This window comes from Numida meleagris, chromosome 1, assembly GCF_002078875.1.
Source record: "Numida meleagris isolate 19003 breed g44 Domestic line chromosome 1, NumMel1.0, whole genome shotgun sequence".
Lineage (NCBI taxonomy): Eukaryota > Metazoa > Chordata > Aves > Galliformes > Numididae > Numida > Numida meleagris.
The window spans coordinates 61,043,770-61,066,407 of record NC_034409.1 but is presented as its reverse complement, the minus strand read 5'-3'; the positions used below and the strand labels follow the sequence as shown (position 1 = coordinate 61,066,407).

Here is a 22,638-nt window from a genome sequence, read left to right as displayed (position 1 = left end):
TGGAATCTCTTTGTTTTCTTTTTTAAAATAGCCTTAGAAAACTAATTGTGATGTGTATGTGTGTCTAAGTTCTCGAGGCTTCAGCAGTCACTAACTAGTAAAATAGATATCATAATTTTGCTGGTTAAGAATCATAGTCCTAATTCTTGAATGAAGTCAGATAATGATCACTTATGCCTATGTACTCACTGACTTTGAGCAGTGTGGCTTTTGAATGTGATTATCCATCATAATGAATTAGATTGGATGATGAGTATTTTCTAACAAAAAAGGCTTGGTAATTGCTAGACTGTAATAATTTACTGTTGTTACTATGAAGCATTCAGCATCTGTTTCCTATACAAAAAACCTTGTAATGTGGATCATGTTCTTTTTCTTTTTGTAAGTGTTCTCTGGTTTCTAGGAGGTTGTGAAAAGCAACATCAGACATATGAAGGGCAGTAAGCAGAGGGATAGGAAATGCAGGTTTTGTTCATCATTGTGGCACTGACTTGCCATCAGTAGTATCTGTTTTTTTTTTTTTAAGAGATGCGGGAGCGAATCAATCAAGTATACAGGTTGAATGTCCTTGAATAAATCTCCCATGGAGATATTCTCCGTCTGATTTGAGATTTTTTTCACTGTGGCTCCAAAACATGCGAATATGAACAACTATAGTAGTGTGGTTAGATTTTTGTGAAATTCTCTTTTCTTTGGAGTGTGTTAGGATTTTAGCTTAAAAAGTATGCAAATACAAATGTTTTTAAGTGGTGAGCATGCTTTAGAAAATAATAGTAGAAAACTTAACTATTGTTCTTTTAATGTTCTTTAACTCTGGCTTGTTCTTCTTCCTCAGCATGTTGTGTTCTATTATGTGTTGTCATCATTAGTGCAATGCCTCCAGTAACTAATTGAAAGGATGACATCTTTGCAGAAGTCTCTTCTCAACTGTTTTTAAAATAAGCATTGTCTGGGCAGTCCATAACACCCTGTTTTGTTGGGGTCTGTAGTTGGTTGTAGCTATATTATTTTAGGTGCAGATTTTGATATAACTAATATGTATAATGTATGAAATGTTAGGCTGAATGTGTTCAGTTAGTCCTTTTGTCAGACTCATTGGCTTCTGATAGACCAGTTGATGTTGTGTGTAGAAACGTCGATGTGACGATCACATACAAACTGACATCTGAGTGATCCCACAGTCAACCTTCTGTTTTAATTCTGTGGGTATTTTTTTCAAATCACTTTTTACTGTATGTTACTCCAGAATCTACTTGATGATGTGGAAGAATTTCATGAGCGTGCTCAAGAAGCTATGATGGATGAGGTCCCGGACTCATCCAAGCTGCAAGAGTTGATAGACATGGGTTCTGGCCTTTATGTAGAACTTCCTGAATTGCCAAGGCTAAAGCAGGAACTGCAGCAGGCACGGTGGCTGGATGAGGTGAGGTCCACCCTCTTGGATCCCCAGAGGGTCACCCTAGATGTGATGAAGAAGCTGATTGACTCCGGTGTGGGCTTGGCACCACACCATGCTGTAGAGAAAGCCATGGCTGAGCTTCAGGAGCTGCTCACAGTTTCGGAGAGGTGGGAGGAGAAAGCCAAGGTCTGCCTGCAGGCCAGGTGAGTGTTCCTCTGCAAACTGTTCTTACAGGTCACACACTTAAGGGATTCTCAGCCTTTGTTGAGGAGTTGTGGTGAAAAGTGGGAGCTTTGAAGTTGTAGTCTGTTTCTGTCATTGCTCAAGAGTTGGGTTTGAGGTTCTTGATGAGTTACAGAAGGGCTCATTCCCTATTGTATTGTACAGCGGGTGGAAGATGTGAGTATTGTTGCTGTCTTTGCTATTTACTTGTCTGCCCCTAAACAAACAAACAAAAAAAAGGCTGAGTATGCTCCACGACACCTTCCTCAATGTTAAGGATTTCTGATGCTGTGCCCTTTTGATGGACTTGAGACGATCAAGTTCAGTTTTCTGACCTTTGCTGTTACCTTGGTATCGAGCAGCACGCTCCAAGAATAGAGCCATGATGTATCCTATGCTGCTACACATAGTGATGAAGTTGCATCACCAGCCTGTCAAATCTGTGGTTTTAGTTGGCTGGCATTTTGACAGAAGGCTGGAATTAAGTTTTTTTCTTACTCTAGACCACGCCAAAGTATGATGGCTCTGGAGGGCATCGTGAGTGAAGCAAAGAACATCCCTGCTTATCTGCCCAATGTGCTGGCACTGAAAGAAGCTCTGCAGCGGGCTAGAGACTGGACAGCCAAAGTGGAGGCCATTCAGGTAGGGGTTACAGCAAGAGCTGGAACCTTCTGTTTGCATCCTTTTGTTTAGACATGCTCTTTATTCTTAGCCCCTCTACCCACAAATATGACCTGGAGGGAATCCTTACTACAGCTGTTGAATGTGCTTATCGTAGATGATGTGCTTGAATTCCTTTTCTTCTTTTTGTGCAACTTTTTCCCCATTCACTGTTCCATTTTTACTTCCCTTCCTCTTGCCCTTTTCATGGGAAATGTAAAAACCAACTAATTTGTTATGAAAGAAATGCAACTCTAGAAGGGTTGTATTTGTTATTACTGTTCTGTGTACTATCACTGGAAATACTTGCTGCAGGGGAGAATGTTCTGCTCAAATGTCTTTAGTTTTGGAGTTGGCTATAGAATGTTTTGTTTGTTTCTCCCAACAATGTGTTGAATAAAAGTTTTTTGTCTAAGGTTTAATGGCACTGATAGCTGCAATGTTTTTGTCTGAAATAGATTGAAGTTATCAGTAGAGCCCCCCTTTTCTATTGCCCTACCCAATAACTTGGTCTGAAATGGATGTGGTTTCTGTGATATTCACAGTATTAATTTCTGGACTGCAACTGCTTTTCTTGTATCAGGTATTTATTGAGAACTGAAGTGAGAATCTCAATTGACTTTACATCAGACCCTGTAGAACTCTCAGATATTTTGCTTGCTGTTGAGCAGATAGGATTTAAGACTGACGGCTAGAAATGAAATGTCTTACTACCTAAGCCAGCTGGCCACATCAGAAGAGATGTTAAAGTAGAAACTGTGTGAGAAAGAGTTTTAAAAATAACAGTGAGATTGAAACCCTGCTCTCCTTTCCATTCAGTTCCTCCTTTCATCGCTGACTAGAATAGTATATGGCTTGAAACTGAACTAGCTGCTGACACAATGGTGCAGTCTTTGACTCGGAATTTTCTTTTACCCAGAATGGGAACAACTATGCCTACCTGGAGCAACTGGAGAGCTTGTCTGCTAAAGGCCGCCCAATACCAGTGCGCCTTGATGCCTTGCCACAGCTGGAGTCACAGGTAGCTGCTGCACGGGCATGGAGAGAGCGCACAGGAAGGACCTTCCTGAAGAAGAACTCAAGCTACAGTCTGTTACAGGTAAGCAACAAACAGTTCAGTGTCAGACTTCAGAAATGGATCTTGATGCTTTTCTGCAGTCTGGAAGGCACAATAGATTGTTATCAAATTCCATTTGATAGTAGGATATAATAAGCTTCAGCTTTTCCTATTCAGCTTCAGCTGAACTCAGGTGAAAAGAACAAAATACAGGAAGTCTGTGTTTGGCCAGTCTTGTTTTATGTATAAACAACCTCAACTGTTGCTTTTGGAGAAACAGATTAAACCTCTAATTCTTGGGAGTAACTGTAAATTTTTCTTGGTTACAGGTTCTGAGCCCTCGGACTGATATTGGTGTTTATGGAAGCAGTAAGAATAGACGGAAGAGGGCAAAGGAGTTGATGGAGAAGGAAAAGGAGAAAGATCTTGATTTGGAATCCTTAAGTGAGCTGGAAGATGGACTGGAGGAGGCTAGGGACACTGCAGCTGTGGTAAGGAGCAATGAAAGGTAGTGTCTCCTGATGTGTGGATTTAACTTGTCTCTAATCTGTGTAGAAATCCTATGGGAAATCTGATAAATTAATTTTGCTGAAACATATCTGATGATATTGGCACAGTAATATAGTTCAGCTTTTTTTTGCAGTGAAAGTAGAGGGAAGCACGGTTCAGCAAATAAGTGCAAGTATACAATATGTATCTGGCTATGTAGATAGCTTAAATGCTCTTGGTCTAATATTCTGACGGGATTTCAATACATATGAAATGAGATATAACTCTTTCTTAAGCAGTATGCAACACATTACTATTCATTACATTTATGCAATGTACTAAACTGAAGTAAATCCTATTTCAGGTTGTTTTGGCAATCGCTCCTTTGGTTCTTAAGATTTGATGGTAGTGGTTTACTGACACGAGTCAAGAGATATAATAGTGTGTTCTAAATTTGCTGGCCTTAGACATTGCCTGCCATTCTGTAGGAAGGCTTTTACTTAAGCATTGTCCTTCCTTGTTCCTACATGAAGAATGTCTGAGGGCAGTCTGTAAAGCTTCATCCTGGAAACTGGGTAGGAAACAATGTTACATTTGTTCTTGTTGGAAGGATATTGATGCAGCTTATCAGAAGAACTTGGCTGTTGTCTGGCTTGTCATCCGGCTGCCCTTACTCCACAAACAAAGAAAATACATGCAGAATCTTTAATATGTCTTATATACAACCAATTTTATCTTAGTATGCTTCATTGTATTTACTTCAATAGAGACACTGAGGAAATGGAAGTTGCTTCAGGAAGATAAACTGTCACTCAGAAGTTCCTGCTGCTGTCAGCATTTAATCAATATCTGTTTCTCTCGTGTTCATATAACAGATTTAATTATGAATTTAAGAAATTTTTTAAACACAGAACATTATCTAATACTTACACAGTGTTTCTGTCAGAAGGACATAGAGGAGCAATGTGTAATTGAAGAGGCATTTTAACTGGAGTTTTAAATAGATCACTCAATCACATAATTTTGGGCTAGTTTAAGAAAAGATCTCTTGATGTGTTTTTCCTTTTTCTGTGCTGCTAATAAAAGGTGACCTCTTCTAGCTGTGAAGGTCATGAACTGTTTCTGTCTTTGGGTAGGTGGCCGTTTTCAAGGAGCGGGAACAGAAGGAGATTGAAGCCATGCACGCTCTCAGAGCAGCTAACCTGGCCAAGATGACTATGGTGGATCGTATAGAAGAAGTCAAATTCTGTATCTGCCGAAAAACAGCTAGTGGATTCATGCTACAGTGTGAGCTGTGCAAAGACTGGTTTCATAGCAGCTGCGTGCCCCTTCCCAAAACAAGTTCTCAGAAGAAGGGCTGTAGTTGGCAGGCCAAAGAAGTGAAGTTCTTGTGTCCACTTTGCATGCGTTCTCGAAGGCCACGTCTTGAGACGATACTGTCTCTGCTGGTGTCCCTGCAGAAGCTGCCTGTACGGCTGCCAGAAGGGGAGGCATTGCAGTGCTTGACAGAGCGTGCCATGAGTTGGCAGGACCGAGCACGACAAGCTTTGGCTACTGATGAGTTGTCCTCTGCTTTGGCTAAACTTTCTGTGCTCAGCCAGCGCATGGTGGAGCAGGCAGCACGGGAGAAAACAGAGAAAATAATCAGTGCAGAGCTACAGAAAGCAGCAGCCAACCCAGATTTACAGGTAGGGGTGTGAATATCTTATGCACTGTGCTAGTCATTCTTCATTGTGTCAAAATGCCATAACTTTCTTGGAGAAGCATGGCGGGGAGAGAGCAGTTAGTCTGATAATTTAGGCTGCTGTTATTTTCAGGCTTTTATGGGCTTCTCTGGTAACAAATCTATTACTTTGAACTCATTGTTGATAGCAGCTGTTGAAGGTACTTGTAAGGGACACTGGCTCAAATGCTACAACCAGCTAATGGCCTGAAGATTTTTAAAGTAATGGCTACCTTGGTGTCTGAGTTCCATCTACCTCCGACAGAATCAAAAGTATCCATATTTATAAGTTCTAATGGATTTCATTCTCGGGATTTTGGTATCTTGTTAGGAAACTTCATCAAGAACGATAGGGAATCACTGGTACTTTTTGCAGTCAGCTTGCTTATCTTGAGATCAAGACCAGTAATCAGATGACGCTGTGGTGAAGAAATTTGTACAACTCCAGCATGGTATAATTTAGTACCAATGAACAATAGTAGCTAGATCTTTCTAGTCACTGTTACTGAAAAACTTTGAAATAAAGTCTGAAAGAACCTATTTCTGTGGCTATTTCCCAGTCTTTCTTCACAACTTGCTGTGAATGGGCTTTTCTGTGGCTGTCCAGGCAGTTGTCTTCAGGCCAAAAGAACCACTCTTTTCTTAGTCAGTGACTGTGACCTCATCTTTTTAATAGATTTTTCTAGAAGATTTCACTGTTTTAGTCTCTTACTCTATTTTTCTTTTAGGGACACTTAACTAGTTTCCAGCAGTCAGCCTTTAGCAGAGTGATAGGGAGTGTGTCCTCCTCCCCTCGGCAGACTTTGGATTATGACGATGAAGAGACAGACTCTGATGAAGACATCAGGGAAACATATGGCTATGACGTAAAGGCAAGTAGTCCAGTGTGGCTTGTCTGTGGAGTTAATTCAGAACACCTGTTTTCTATTTATTTCAATTTATTCCAGAATATTTTAAGCTACTAAGTATATTCTGCCCTGACTTCTGTTGCAGAAGTAGTACTTAGTTTTATCTGAATATCTTATGATTTCTTTCAAAATTCTTAAATGTCCTGTGATTGAGTTTCAAAAGGTTCTTTCTAGTGCTAAAGAAAAAACTGCGCTGCTCAGGGGATTTGTATTCATAATACCATCGGGTTTGGACATTGTCTTTATGCCTCTTTCAGAGATGTTATGAATCATAAATATGAGTAAGTGTCTATTTGGAGAGCCTGTAATTGGTTTCCACTGTAGCAAAAAATTAGTCTTTGAAAACTTCGTGCCCTGTAAGAAGTTTCCCAATGCCAGAGCTTCTTTCACATTTTCATACCTTTCTCTTCATTCAACTCACATATAAAAGGAGGTACATCTGTTCAGTTTTGATACATGGAACTATTCAGGTCTTGATCTCTGGTTCATATTGTGAAACTAGCTCAGTTCAGAAATTGTCGCTCTAGTTTGATTTAAAAAAAAAAATTCTGGAGAAAAACAGTAATGAGAAAAGACAATTGTAGAGGTAGCCAAGCACTGTCAGTATGATGTATTTCATTTTAGATCATCTCAAATGTCCTTTTTGTATGTGTACAGACAAAAGCAATGTCACTGTTTCTTACGTAGTAAGAAACTACATAGTAGATTCTATTTAGTGATATGTCATTTCTAATTTTAAAAAGTGTGACCATAGAGATTCTTTTAAGATGCATTTTCTGCTTTCTAGAGGGACAGCAAATTTTTCAGGTATGTTCTGCCTCAATCTCCTGTTTTTAGTAACTTGTTTCGAAGTAGCTTTATGCAATTACATGCATTTGTCTCACAGCCCCATGTGAGATGCCAACAAGAATAAATTGTATTTGAATGCTACAACTTTTAATTAGCATGTCTTTATTAGAAAACTGTTGCAAACTGTCCTTTGCATTGGAAGTTATAATAAGGCATTTCTGAAAGCTGTGGCACATTCTGAGGTTGTGATGAAAGAAAGCATATGTTAAGAAAGATGGCATATGCTTGTCAGGATCTGAGGGTATTGCAGGAGTGTAGTTTCATTTCTGTTGAATGCATTCTGTTGTCAGATTTCAAAATCTGTTACTTATCCTTTAGAATTGGACATCCATCATTATATGTAACTGTAAAAACCTAAAGTAAATGTCTTTTGTTAGGTCAGCTAGTGTGATTGGAATGGCAGACAAATTTTCAGGCAACCACGTTCCTCAGTTCTAACCTAGATGCAGCAGAGTTCAAAAGAAATGGCAAAGTTATTCACAACTTGATTTTTTATACTCTTGGCTTTCAAGTGTTTCTTCCCATTTGTGGTTTTTAAAGCTTTTCCACTGGAATTATGAGTTTAAAAATAGTATATTGAGATTATGATGCATCATGTATGAATATGCTCTTAACTTCTTGTGGACCCTGTAGAAGTAATCCTTGGTTCCTTAAGGGTTCATAGCCTGTAGTTTTACACGACTGTCTCTGACATCTCAAGTACAACAGTGGTTTCAAAAACAAATGTAAGAAGGCCTGTCTGATTTTATTTTGTGTTTTTTTCAATTAAAACAAGATTCTTGCCAACAAATGCTTCATTTGTGCAATAGCTAGAGTTGTTTTAAGGTTTTTTTTTTTCCAAGCAGACTGATTGTCAAAGTGACTGTAGCTTTTCCTCACCTTTAGTTGCTTCCATTTTTGTCTCGTTAGTTTTACTTGTGCTTCTGCGCCTGTGTTGCCTATTGTCATCAGATGGTGATTTTTTTTCTTTAATTTTTTATTTCCCTCTTTACAGTGAACTTTCTTGAACCTGGTATAATATGGTAGTTGGAACAAAATATAGGGGGAGATATGACCTTTACTACACAGGGAGAAATATATTTTCCTCTTTCTGAATATATTTATTCAGTTTTATCTATGGAATTTGAATTGCCCACTTCTAGTTCTGTAATCAGTAGTGTGCACTTCATTTCCTTTAAAACATGCAACTGGAACCCAGAGAGAGATTACTGTTCTCCAACTCCCTTTCCATGTCATGAAAAGATAGTGTGTGAGTAATGGTTTCCTGAATTGGCTATTTTGGACACAGCTAGTCTTCAGGTAAATATTGTCAGTAACTCTTCTACAGCTTTTTTTCTTCTTTTAAAACATCTTCTTGGTTTTTCATTGTTTTCTGAAATAATTTGAGTCCTGCATGGCATGCTAGGTATGTTTAAACTGTTGGCCAGCTTCATCACACTTGTGACAGGGTAGAGAAGTTCTGGAAAGTGCTGTGAAAATAGGTGGTTGAGGAGTTTATCCTTATTAATTTCACCTGCAGGAGTGAGGAAGAAGAGGGAGAAGTGAATACTAGCAGATGTCAGGGTATCTACTGAAATGGGTTTGTGCCTTTGGATTTTCTGCCTAATATAATGCGAACTCTAAACAAAGTTTTTCCCACTTTGGAGACATTCCTAACCTCTTTCAATTCATGGATCTACCTGCATCTATGGCATGCATCACCTGCATCACATTCATCACATCTGTTTGTATAATGCATTCAAGATGTCAAGCAGCCATCCTTGTACAATGCATTAAGTACAAACTAATGCTATCACTAGTCTTTTCCAGAAAGTGTTCATAACAGCATTAAGTATTACAGCCCCTCTCTTTTTTTAGTGTTTGTATCTTAGAATTGTTCAAGACTGCCATTAAAATCCTGATTTCAGGGCAAAATTTGATTTTTATTTATTACTGCCATTTTGTGGCCATCCATCTATTGATATTTAGATCCTGTGCTGGATGAAACATGCAGTTTTTTCCTTCATCTGTAAGATCTTCAATCACTTATTTCTATAATAACCATTATTTGCTTAGCATGCCTCTGCTTTATTAAAGATGCCAATCTTTATGGTCTTGCAGTCAAATTTTTCAAACAAAACTACATAAGCTAAGTGAGAGACTGTCATCTTGTTGACTTCTGAAGACCTTATGTGAGGGACTGCTTAGGGAAGAAACCTGAGAAATATGACTTATGCAGTGGTTATAAATTAGAATTCACTTGCCTCCACAGTTGCTGCAATCTTCCACTGTTTATGTAGGGATTTAATTTCTACCTTTTTCCAATGGTATTGATGTATGTGGTGGGGATACTTTGAAGTAGGGTTTTAGGAACGGCAGACTCGTTGGTCTTAGTCAAATTTACTTTGAAGTAAGCATTTGCTAGAGCCAGATGTTACATGTTTTCTTCGGGTCTTTTTCAGGACAATGCCAGTGTAAAGTCTTCTAGCAGCTTAGAACCGAATTTGTTCTGTGATGAGGAAATCCCCATTAAATCAGAGGAAGTGGTGACCCACATGTGGACTGCTCCCTCGTTCTGTGCTGAACATGCATATTCATCTGCTTCTAAAAGCTGCTCTCAAGGTATTTGCTTTCTTATGCATTAGGATAAATGGAGCAGACAACTGGAATGAGCAATCAGAGAGCAGGAGAGGAACTCTCTATTGCTTCTGCTAGTTGTAGAGGATACGCTCTCTGTAAGAAGGTACAAGAGAGTAACACTGCAGTCATTGCAGTTCTGGTGTCTGATATATAAAGCTTTGTCCATGATTTTTGTGGGTTTTTCTTTGTTTTTTTTTTCTTTTGCTTGGGATTCCCTCCATCTTTAAGTAATTGTTGTACAAAGTATGTCATTTCCTTTTTTGTTTTGATCTCTTCCTTTTATCTTCATGCAACTTGTCTCCTATCTGAAAGGTTCTAGCACTCCAAGAAAGCAGCCTCGGAAAAGTCCACTGGTACCTCGCAGTTTGGAGCCCCCTGTATTGGAGCTGTCACCCGGAGCAAAGGCTCAGCTGGAAGATCTAATGATGGTAGGAGACCTACTAGAGGTATCACTGGATGAGACTCAGCACATCTGGCGGATTTTACAGGCTACTCATCCACCCTCTGAAGACAGATTCCTTCATGTAATGGAGGTATGAACCTGTAGAAATATTCTACTATAGGAAAAAAATCACATCATTTATAGTGTTTTTTAAGGGCTCACAAGAGGAAAGTGTTTAACATACATGATTTCTTTTTATGACAAGGTTACCCAATTAGCTGACCACAGGAAATGAGCTGATGTAATCTTTCTGGATTTCAGCAAAGATTTCAATACTGTCTCTCTTAGTATCCTTCTAGACAAAATGTCCAGTCTGCAGCTAGGTAAAAGATAATGCAGTGGGTGAATTGGCTGATGGGTCAGGTTCAAGTGTTGTAGTAAATGAAGATGCATCAGACTGGCAGACAGACAGTAGTGGGGCTCTATTTTAGAATCAAAGAATCAATGGGGCTGGGAAGCAAAGTGGCAAGTGTCGATCTCTTCTCTAATGACACCAATAGGACCTGAGGGAACAGCATAGAGCTGTGTTGGGGAGGGTATGGTTGGGTATTAGGAGAATGTTCTTTACCTGAGAGTGGTCAGGCACTGTAACAAGCTTCCCAGGGCAGTGGTCATGGCACCAAGCCTGCCAGAGTTCAAGAAGCATTTGAACAAATGCTCTCAGATATAGGGTTTGAATGTGGGGACTGGTTCTGTGTGGAGCCAGGTACTGAACTGGATAATAGAATCATAACAGCTTGGATTGGACCTTAAAGACAATCCAGTTCCAACCCCCATGCTGTGGGCAGGGTTGCCACCTACTAGATCAAGCTGCCCAGAGCCCCATCCAACCTGGCCTTGAACACCTCCAGTGATATGGCATTCACAGCTTCCCTGAGTAGTCTGTGCCAGTGCCTCATCACTCTCTGAGTAATGAATTTCTTCCTAACCTAAATCTCCCCTCTTTTAGTTTAAAACTGGTGCCTCTTGTCCTGTCATGATCAGGTCATGTGGAAAGTCAGCCTCCATCTTGTTTAAAAGTTCTCTTTAAGTACTGGAAGGCTGTGGAGATGTCTTCTTGGAGCCTTCTCTTCTCCAGACTGAGTATGCCCAGCTCCATCAGCCTTTCTTTGTAGGAGAGGTGCTCCATCCCTTTGATCATCTTCGTGGCCTCCTCTGGACCTGCTCCAACAGCTCCACATCGTTCTTTTGCTGGTGGCCACCTTTTAAGCTTGTCCAGGTACCTTTGGCTGGTATCTTTCCCTCTGTCATACCAGCTGCACTACTCAGCTTAGTATCATCTGCATGCTTGCTGAAGGTGCACTCAGACCCACTGTCTAGGTTGTTGATAAAGAGCACTGGTCCCAAGACCAGCAGGGGAAACCAGTTGTCACCAGTCTTCACCTGGATGTAGATCTGTTGACCACAGCCCTTTGGTTGCGACCATCCAAACAATTCCTTATCTACTGAATAGTCCTTCAAATCCGTATCTTTCCAATTCTGAGGGAAGGATGTGGCGTGGGACCATATCAAAGACCTTTCAGAATTCCAGGTGTAGACAACATCAGTTGGTTTTCCTTTGTCTACTGATGTTGTCACTCCATGGTAGAATACCACCAGGTTGGTCAGGCACAATCTGCCCTGGTGAAGCCATGCTAGCTAACTTGGATCACCTCTTCATCTTGCATGTACCTTGACATAACATCCAGGAGAATCTGATCCAGGCACAGAGGTGAGGCTCACCGGTTTGTATTTTCTTGGGTCTTCCTTTCTACCCTTCCTAAAAATGGGAGTGATGTTTCCCTTTTTCCAGTCACTGGAGGATTCACCTAATAGCCATGACCTTTCAAATATGATGGAGAGGAGCTTGGCAACCACATCAGTCAGTTCCTTCAGGACTCTGGGATGCAAGTTGTCAGGCCTCCATAGACTTGGACACATCCGTTTCCATCAGGTGGTTTTGGACTTGCTCCTCTTACAGTGAGGAGAATTTTGCTCCCCCACCCCCCACCTTAGAGATTCATGGGTGTGAAAGACGTGGAAAGCCTGACTGCCAGTGAAGACTGAGGCAAAGAACTTGCTGAGTACTTCAGCATTATCCATGTCTGTTGTAGCCATATCTCCCTTCTTGTTTATCATGGGTTGGCGGTGGGGGGGAGAGGTACACTTTCCTTGACCTTTCCCTTCTGACCAATGTACCTGTAGAAACCCTTGCTGTTTTTGACATACCTCACCAAGTTTAGTTCCATCTGTGCCTTGGCTTTCCCGATTCTGACTCTGCATGTCCTGATGGCATCCTTGTATCCTTCTCAAGCCATATGCCTGTGCTTCCTCTGCCATCCAAAGGTACCTGGGCAAGCTTGAAAAGCGGGCCCATGAGAACCTAATGAGGTTCAGCAAGGCCAAGTGGAAGGTTTTGCAACTAGGTTGGGGCAATCCCAGGTATATATACAGTCTAGGAGAAGAACTTATTGAGAGCAGCACTGTGAAGAGGGATTTAGGGGTCCTGGTGGAGGAAAAAGCTAGATGTGAGACAGCAGTGTGTGCTTGCAGCCTGGAAGGCCAACAGCATCCTGGGCTGCATCAAAAGAGAGGTGGCCAGCAGGGAGAGGGTGGGGATTGTCCCCTTCTTCTCTGGCTTTGTGAGGCTGCATCTGCAGTACTGCGTCCAGTCCTTGGGCCCCCAGCATAAGAAGATATAGAGCTATTGAAGCAGGTCCAGAGGAGGGCCATGAAGATAATCAGAGGACTGGAACACCTCTCCTACAAAGGAAGTTTGAGGATGCTAGGCTTGTTCAATCTGGAGAAGAGAAGGCACCTGGGAAACCTCACTGAAACCTTACAGTACCTAAGTGAGCGTATAAATGAGGTGGAAACTGATAGGACAAAGGGGAATGGACTTAATAGCTAATCTAAACTTCCATCTTCTAGTTTTAAGAGGAAATACTTAGTGAGTGGTGAGGGACTGATCAGGGAAGCAGTGGATGCCCCATCCCTGGAAGTGCTCAAGGCCTGACTGGATGGGGCTCTGGGCAGCCTTATCTGTTGGGTGACAACTGGGTCCATGGTGGAAGAGTTGGAACTAAGAGATCTTTAAGATCCCTCCAATCCAAGCCATTTTATGTTTCTATTTATATGGACAACTTAACGTAGATAATATTTGTATATTGCCAAGTTTTAGTTCCTGGGGAAAAAACAATGTTTTTAATAAATGTAGTTTGGTAGTATAGGTAATAAGATTGCAGTTCTCCTTAGAGTAGCCCAGACACTGCTCTTTTTTTAATATTCTTTGAAAATGTGCTGACTTCTCTTTCTGCTAGTAGTGAATGAAGTAGGTGTATGTAGTGATTCTAAAGTCTGGTTCAAATAGTTTATTCCTCATTCATATTTTGGTTAAATAATGTGTATGAATGAAAGTTGTGTGTTAGAAAAGGATGTAAACTCTTGCGTTGGAGCTGTACTGGAATCCATTCTTCATCCCGTGTCACTTGAAGATAGGGTTATTTTGACCATATGTAGTTATGGAGTACATTATTAGGTATTTCCTATGCTGTTCAGTACATTTCCTGTATGGAACAGTACAGGAAATAACTGAAGATTATTCCTTCTTGACAATAGTGTGCAGTACTGTAAAATGGATTATATTTTTTTGAACAGTAAGGCATACTGATCAGTTATCTCATTCTTATGAGTGCCATGCAGTACAGAGAGTAAGTCAAGATGTTGCCAAACTGCTAGCAGATAGGGCAGTAGTATAAGGCAGATCTTGCCTCTGGAGAAGTACTGCATTACCATGTTTTAGACCTAGGGACTTCACAAGATTAATTCTCTTTTCGTGTTATGGCTTGGGTATGGGATGTTTTTGATGAACAATTTTAATGCCAGCAAATAGCACTTTATAAATAGCATGCCACAGTGTTATACTGATAGTTAAAAACAACTTTGTGGGTGGAGGGTAGGGTTCAACGTTTTTCTGGTTAATCTCTGAATACTTGTTTGGCCAGAATTACTAATTTTGAGTTGAATACCTTTCTTTGTCTATTTAGATGCAAAATAGGAGGACTTCTGCAGAATAGTCTTCAGAAAACTTGTTATAGGGTGGAGGAGCTATATTAAGTAATGTACACTAAACAGACCCACTCTTTACTGGCTTATAGTATGTCCTTAATCTATTAATATAATAAAGGTTAAGCGTGTGGCTGAATTAACTCAAACTGAGTCAGTCCTGTTTGTACAAAGGAGCTATATCTTGTGGTTCTAAATAAGACTTGTTACCTACAGTGACAGTTTGCCAATTATAAACCCCATTTCTGATCTGAATCTGCTACTTAAGAGTGTTGAATGACACCAGGGTTTTTATAGTGTGTCCCAGTTTGGGAGCTATTCAAATAATGGATCTGTTGCATTCTTCTCTTGCTTGAGTTGATAACACATTTTAAGAATTCAGCAATTGCTCCTTATTAATCTCCAGAATAGCAATTGCTTTCTCTCAAAAATAATTATAGGCAAGACTGACCTAGGATGAAAAACAAGCAAGAACATCTAACAATCAGTCTTCCTAACTTCTATTAAAAAGCAATGTGAGAAGGGAGTTGTGATTACTGCCTGTTTTGTCTCCTTACTCTTGCTGATATTTTAATTTTTTCTGTTGGATATTCTAAATTCATTATACTTCGGCAACTTAAGACTTTTTCTAGTGTAGTGAAAATAAAGTTGAGCCTCTTTTATTGAGCTTAGTGGCAATGTGTTGTTCTGAATAAGTTTCTTCCACCATGTTATGGTAATGGTGGAGGTAAGTACATCTTAAACCACAGATTTATGGTGTATGGAAATTTGTTTGGAAAAAAAAAGACGACAATCTCTTTTCACCCTTTTATGAAGGATGACAGCATGGATGAGAAACCACTGAAAATGAGAGGGAGAGACTCATCTGAGAGAAAGCGGAAAAGAAAGCTGGAGAGAGCAGAACAGTTCTTTGGAGATATGAAGCAAAAATCTAAAGAGCTGAAAAAATTAGAAAAACCGAAGAAAAAGAAGCTCAAACTCACCATGGATAAGACAAAGGAGCTGAACAAGCTGGCAAAGAAACTGGCCAAGGAAGAGGAGAGGAAGAAGAAGCGAGAAAAGGCAGTTGTGGCAAAGGTGGAGCTGGCAAAGGAGAGCACAGAGAAAAAAAGGGAGAAGAAGGTTCTAGATATTCCTTCTAAGTATGACTGGTCAGGAGCTGAGGAGTCAGATGATGAGAACGCAGTATGCGCTGCACAGAACTGCCAGAGGCCCTGCAAGGACAAGGTGAGTTGTTGCTTAGTTCCATCACAGTCAATTTCATGCAAAATGAATTCAATAATAAGGCTGAACAGCTTGAGCAACAAAAGTAGCATAAGTTGAAATGAGAAGGTATTGAGTAGTACTTGGGTAGGTATGTAAATGTGAATAAAACTTGACAAACTCATCTCATTCTCTTAGCTACTTTAAAACATGAGACAAAGATGAAAAATTACAATCTGGGAAAAAGTACTCTGTCTAGGTTGGGAAGTTTAACTCTTCAAACTGGACTGCTGTGTAACTCTTTACTGCTAATGTAGAACATGCATTGTCTAATTCAAAGAATTCTTTGCCTTAGTGATAAATGTTCCTGATGGCATTCTGTTGCTGAATAGTGATGCTGCGGGATCTACAGACTGCAGTGCTTCACGTTGCTTTTGGGAGATGGCTAGTCAGTGGTTTTAGAATTGATCGGTTTATTACAAAAAATTTGATCTGCCTTTCTGTGACACCTTCTGTTCTGATTGTCAACATGCACTGCTTGATGATCAGTCTTCACAAAACGTTTTTCAGAACAGAAAAACTTACTTCCAGTAATAGCTGTAGGATCGACCCTAAACAGCAGTGGTTTGCACTGGAGAGTAGGATCAAATATAAATCCAAAGATTTAGTTTTGTTCTTTTTTCAAAATGTAGATATGGAGTGTCAGTGTTCAGATAAGTGGTAAAGGACCCTTTTTGAAGTCCTAATCTTAGGCCAAAGTTAGAAATTTCACGGGAAGATAATTGACTCATAAGATGGAACACTGTTTGTACAACTGTTCTCTTTACAGATACTTGGGTTCTGTTGGTATGTTTTTATAGGAATTGAGATTACAAGAGGCAGAAGAGTTGATGTTATAAAGAAGGTCATACTAGAGTCACCAAATGTCCATAAATGAAACTGAGTAATCTTAATTATATAATCAAAGCTTTTCAGGGAATGCCTTCCTTTCCATAAGGCTGGACATGTTTTTGCACATTCACTAAGTGAATGCAGTACGAGTGCAATATGGCAGGTATGGGAGTGTAATGACTGAAGCTGCTGCTGTCCATTACTAGTCACTTTGAAAAATTCATTCAGGAATAATTCTCCTACAAACTACATCTTAGATATGTTGCCACTGCTGTTATTTTTTCTAATATATTTCCATTTTCATGCTGCTCTGTAAATCAAAAGCAGAACTAAAGCAGTAGCTGTCATGGCCGAAGGACGCAGTAGGAGCAAGTTTGTTGGAAAAGTACTACTTTTTAAACTGAAGCAGCTTGTTAAAAGTTCTATAGGACATGAATTTGTGCTAAATGCTTTTTGTGTTCTCAGTATTTTGGGGTGGATCTAATAGAAGACATTTTCTTCATAGAACCTCTGCCTCTTTGTCCTTTTAATGTTGCTAATACAATCTCTTGCAGGTAGACTGGGTGCAGTGTGATGGTGGCTGTGATGAGTGGTTTCATCAAGTTTGCGTTGGCGTCTCTCCAGAAATGGCTGAGAATGAGGATTACATCTGTATAAACTGTGCAAAGAAATCGATGCAGGGACCAAGCAGCCCTGCTCACGCACCACCTCCTCCTTTCTTGTTGAGCTACAAACTACCAATGGAAGATCTTAAGGAGACAAGTTAGCAACTGCTTGATGTCTGGAACTTGCTGAGAAATGGACCACTGAAACCCCTACAGAAAGAGAGGGTTTGAATCTAATGTAGCCACTGAGCTTCACTTCCAAGGATGTACAGACCTGCAGCAAAGTTGGTCCCTTCCTTACAGCTGGCTTCCTTCATACAGCAGGGACGTCAAGGCACAGTGGTTCTGACTCATCTATGCAGACACCGCCTCATTAGGAGCTGCAGCCAGTGATTTGAATTGAGTATTTCCATCTTTGAGAGTGGCTGTCGCTCTTAGAGACTGAGCTAACCCGAGGCTGTTAGATTAGACGCTTCAGGGTGTTAGAAGTTCATGTTGGCAGTGGAGCTGGCCTGGAATTGGTGGCATGGGTTGGAGCTGTTAGCCATACCAGGTTGCCCTAAGGAGGTTTTGGAAGTTATCTTTTGCCTCCTCATGCCAACCCAGTGAGAAGGGCAGTGTCTTGGGAGAGTTAAGTTGCCTCCGTATCCAGGCGGCTAACACTACTCTATAAGGATGGGAGCAAGTGGATGAATGAATGAATTTCTCTTTTGTAGCTAAAGGACAGAGGAGCTCATGATCTCAGAAACAGCAAAGGTTCTGTGTACCAAAAAGAAACCCAATTCTACTCCACTAGCAAAATTTTTACCTTAGTGGGGGACAGCTGATCCTCCTGTCCTGAAGAGGGCCAGGAAAAAATGATGTCTATCTTGACCAGAGCTTGTGAAAAGCAGAGTGCTTCCCTTTCCACAGGGGTGCCCTCTCCTGTTCTAGGCTTTGCTTAGAGTTCCGCACTCCTGCACATTAAAGTTGTCTCATGCAGGATGGAGCTGGCAAGGAGGTACAGGGCACCAGCTTCTGTGATCTGTACCCAGGAATGGGAAGGAAAGAAGACAGCCCACTTACCTCAGAGGTTACACTGACATGTGCTTCTGTGAAAAGTTTTACTCACAACTATTTCCAGTATCACCAGGCTACGGGCATGGCCTCAAGAGATACCAGCAAGCAGTCTGCAGATGCTGTTCACAGTGCAAATTCCCCTCCCTGCTGGCCTTGCTGGATGTGTACCAGTCAGCAACAGTTCTTGTTCAAAGTTGCCCCTGGCTTTGCCAGAGGACCAGAGGGCTTGGGGTCATCCTGGGTGACAGTTGTTTTAGTAAATCCATTTTTAAAGAAGGACTTGTTTTTACTTTTTTCTAAATGTCTCAGACTACTGACTTGTTCTATAAATAGATTATTTTTCTTTGATTTTTTTATACTTACCACTGTTAACCAGCAGCACAGACAGAGGTTCACAAAGCAAAAACCTGCCCGTGGGCTTGGGTTTTTTTACTCCATTCCTTCCTTGTAGTACAAGGAATTAGCAGTTACCTTCCCCATTCTAGCCTGACCAGCTGCCTGTGTTTAAATAGGTAAATACATTTCATGTGCTACCTTTGTGTTTGGGTTTGTTCCTATTAGTGGGGCATCTGGGCCTTAACGACTCCAGTCAGTGCTGGCTTTTGTGTATGTGAATGTCTGAAGCCAGCCACTGGGCTGTCTTGTCCCCCCCTTCCACTCGCTCCCTATTGTGTTTCCATTCTTCTGCAGTTCTAGGAGTGTTGTAAGTAGTGTCCAGTCTTACTAGGAGCTGGATTGGGATTTAAAAAAAAAAAATTGACAAAAACACAAGTGTTCTGTCTTGACTGTTCTGTGTCCATTCTCTTGTTCTCTGATATTTGGAAGTTTATTTATCTGGCAGAATTGTCCATCCAAAAAAGAAAAAAAAACAGCTCAGGTAGATTGAACTTTATTGGTTTGTTTTATTTGTGCCCGCTACCTGGGGAGAGGAAGATGTGCAACAGAAAAGAGCTAGGGCGGAGGGCAGAAGGTGCAGGATCTTGGGAGTTTTTTGAGTGCAAATTGGTCACAGGCTTCTAATTCCTGCTCCTTAAAGATGAATGTATTAAATGGAAGCTGTGGTTAAGCATGTGGCTGAACGGGCACCCTAGCAAACTTAAGAGTATTATTTGTTTACTTAGTTATGAAGGAGTCTATGCTATAGCTAGACATACCCTCTTTTTTGCATCCACTTACATTTTTTTTCTTCTCTATGTACGTTTAGTTTTGGTAAACTGGTTTGAACAGTTGTTACTTTCCTTCAGGCTTTAACTGATGGTACTACATAAATGTTTCCCTATATGGAGTGGATAGACTCTCTGTCACAGATGTTTAATCGTTCCAGAAGTAGACTAGTACAAGACTTTGTAAAGAATCCCAGTGTCTGTATTCTTTCATGACTCCTAGAATTCGTGACACAACAAGGAAAATATGGTCAGCATATCCTGTTAACTGTTGAGCATATCCTCTTAACCATTCTTACGTTCTCTGTTGTGATAAAAGTCATTGTTATATGTAATTTACCATCAACTGGAAAGAGTTCTTTTAGTAAATCTGCATTGAATGTTTTGTTTCTCTGAGTAGAAGATGTGGTCATGACCAGAAGGAAGCGAAGAGCTATACAATGCAGTGGTCTATCATTCTGCTTGTAGCAGGCGTAGAAAACAGTAAACAAGAAATGGGCAAGTAGTCACATTCTTAGTAGCTGTTTTCCTGTGATCATATTAAGAGGTTTTTACCTTCTCAAAAGGAGATTGCCGCACTTCTTTAGTTACGTGTTTCCCCGTCACCTTTTGGGTAAGGTGTTCATGAACTGAAGACCATTATTAGCTTTACATCTTACTGTTTAAACATTTATTTTTAAAAGCATAATTCTTCCCAAAGGATTGCTGATAGTATAAAATTTTGAATAAATGTTGACTTTTTGACAAATCTGTAGAAATGTAGTTAGTGGTGTTAAAAAAAAAAAAAAAGAAACAACAAAAAAAAAAACACAACAAACTTCAGCCGTGATACTGTCTCCTCATCTTAGGTTATAGAATTTTTATAAAAACATGCAAAGAGGTAAACCAAAGTTAAGCTAAGGAAGTCATTTTCATAAATGTTTGCTGCAGCTGTAGAAAAAAATTTCTCATGCTTTAGAGACAACATTTCAATATATACAAAATCTTAGCTCTTGTGTATCTAGAACAGCATGTGACTTAATACTGTATTCCACAAAGGATATGAACCACTGTTCATGTTGTTTCTCTTCACGTGTCAAAGAAACGACCAGAGCTGTTGGATGGAAGAAGAAATGGCCAGGACTTGATTTGTGCCTGGAATTGGGCTGCTTTACTTGCATAGAGATAAACGTCACTCCTGAACTCTTCAGTGCCATTACTTTTAGGATTTATGCTTTTTACAGAGTATCTGTACCTGAATGCATATGTGGCCTGGACTATTTGATAATGAGGGCTTAAGTTAAAACTGATGATGCTATGAAAACTATCTTGAGTTATTAGAATGCAATGTTACGCAGCATAAGATAACAGAAACAGATGTCTGTGTGTTTTGTTAACCACACTGTGGAGCTTGCATTCTTATTTTCAGCTTTTAGAATCATTGAATAGTTTAGGTTGAAGAGGCTTCAGAAGGTCGTTTGGGTCAACCTCCTTATCAAAGCAGGGCTGACTTTGAAAGTAGGTCAAGTTTTGTGTATTTCCAGGGATGGATGTTTGACAGCCTCTTCAATTTCCTGTTCCAGTTATTTAGCATCTTCAGTGTGATTTTTTTTTTGATGCACAGTCAGATTCACATGCTATAGCTCTCCCATTGCCTCTTCTAATTTTAATTTTGAGAAGAGCCTGGCTTTCTCTTTTCTATAATTATCCAGTATGTATTTCTATACTATAGACCCTCCAACCTTAATTTCCAGGTTGAACAACCCCAGCTCAGCCTCCTTTGAGCCACGTCACATATTAGTCTTTAACAATTTTGTTGGTTCTCTGCTATGCTCAGATTTGTTAACATCTGTTTCTGTACTGGGAACACCCAGACTAGTCACCATACTCCAGATCTGGCTTGCAACTGTTGAATACAGGAGAAAAATCACTTCCTTTAACTTCTTGGGAATGTATTTCCTATGCAGCTTGGTATGGGGTTGGCCTTTTTGACGGCCAGGGGGCAGGCTGCTGACGCATATTCAGTGTGTCCACCATTGTTCCCAGCTCCCTTGGTTTATTTTTTCCCAGATGCAGATATGATGAACTTAATTAATTTTCTGTCAGCCCATCATTCCAGCCAGTAGAGGTGCGGCTGAATGAATCCATGTTTTAGTTTAGTTTTCCTCCCTATTATTCCGTTTGCTGTCAAATGTGAGTTTGCTGAGGGCACAATGTATCCCATCACCAGGTGAGTAAGACATAAAACGCTTTTGCTTCCACTACCAACCCCCAAGGTAAGGTACTCTACTCCCAGCTGATCGTCTTATAGACTTCAAACTGTTGACTGCTAGTCACAGCAGTGCACAAAGTTTTCCACCCTCTTCATTGGATTTCCACCCACTCCATGTTTTTATTTTCCTTGTAAGACAGGGTAAACATCCACTGCTCCCCCCCTTGTCCATAGGACCCTCCACAGAAGGCAACCAGATTGGGCTAATGTTATCAGTGATCATGTTATCCTTCATGGGCCTGAATGTGACTTCAAGGAGGATTTCTTCCATAATCTATTCAGGGATCAGGGTGATGCTGTACCCTGCATCCGCATCTCGTTTCCTCCTCTTCATTGAATATGGACATGATGGCAGAAGGGTTCATCAAAATCCATCAGGAAAATGATCCTCTGTACAGACATTTCCTTGGCTCCATTCATCATTATGGCATGTAAGATTAGAAGGAAAAAAAGAAAGTACTTGAATTGCAGTTTGGAAGATGAAGGAAGAACTTTAAATGGCAGAACTGAGCTTCTTTGAGTGCCGCTCACACCTAAACTCCGTGAGCTAATAAGCAGTTATGTCAGTCCCGTACATCTAGATAAAGTTCTGAGCTGGTTGAGTTGAGATCAGTGTTACTGATGCATAGCCCTTTTCCACGCAGCTCATTACACTAAAAGAAAGGCATAATATGAATGAGAATGAAGAAGGGCAGCTAATCTTTGCAGTAGTAGAAACGAGAAAGCCTACGGCTTTGTTCATTCACCAGCAGGCTGCTTACTAGGCAGCTGCCCAAGGATAGCTGTCACCTTCATTTGTGTTGTTCTAACAGCAGTTATTGGAATGAACACCTTTGCAGCAAAGTAAGCAACTGATGAATATTCAAATAGTTTTTGCTTTACCAGATATTCCTTGCTGTCCTAATGGGTAGGCTGCCTGCCTTTTGAAAAAAATGTCTGGCTGAGAGAACCACTGTGTGTCAATGATCATTTTTGTACTCTGGAAATGAAAAGTTTTTTCAAAAGTGCAAAAAGTTTTTTAATTGTTCTCCCTGAAATCAGTGCATGGCTCTGT

The 22,638-nt window shown here is 40.4% G+C and overlaps 1 protein-coding gene across 1 annotated transcript in view; it reads left to right on the top strand.

Moving 5' to 3' along the window:
- The window catches only part of KDM5A (lysine demethylase 5A), a 52,268-nt gene extending 32,187 nt beyond the window's left edge, over nt 1-20,081 (top strand). The window contains exons 20-29 of the mRNA XM_021395977.1: nt 1,247-1,602; nt 2,125-2,263; nt 3,201-3,380; nt 3,668-3,829; nt 4,964-5,515; nt 6,279-6,422; nt 9,749-9,908; nt 10,239-10,459; nt 15,229-15,639; nt 17,061-20,081. Of these exons, the coding sequence (XP_021251652.1) occupies nt 1,247-1,602; nt 2,125-2,263; nt 3,201-3,380; nt 3,668-3,829; nt 4,964-5,515; nt 6,279-6,422; nt 9,749-9,908; nt 10,239-10,459; nt 15,229-15,639; nt 17,061-17,273 (2,538 nt within the window). The 3' untranslated portion in view covers nt 17,274-20,081. The remainder of the gene's footprint in view (nt 1-1,246; nt 1,603-2,124; nt 2,264-3,200; nt 3,381-3,667; nt 3,830-4,963; nt 5,516-6,278; nt 6,423-9,748; nt 9,909-10,238; nt 10,460-15,228; nt 15,640-17,060) is intronic.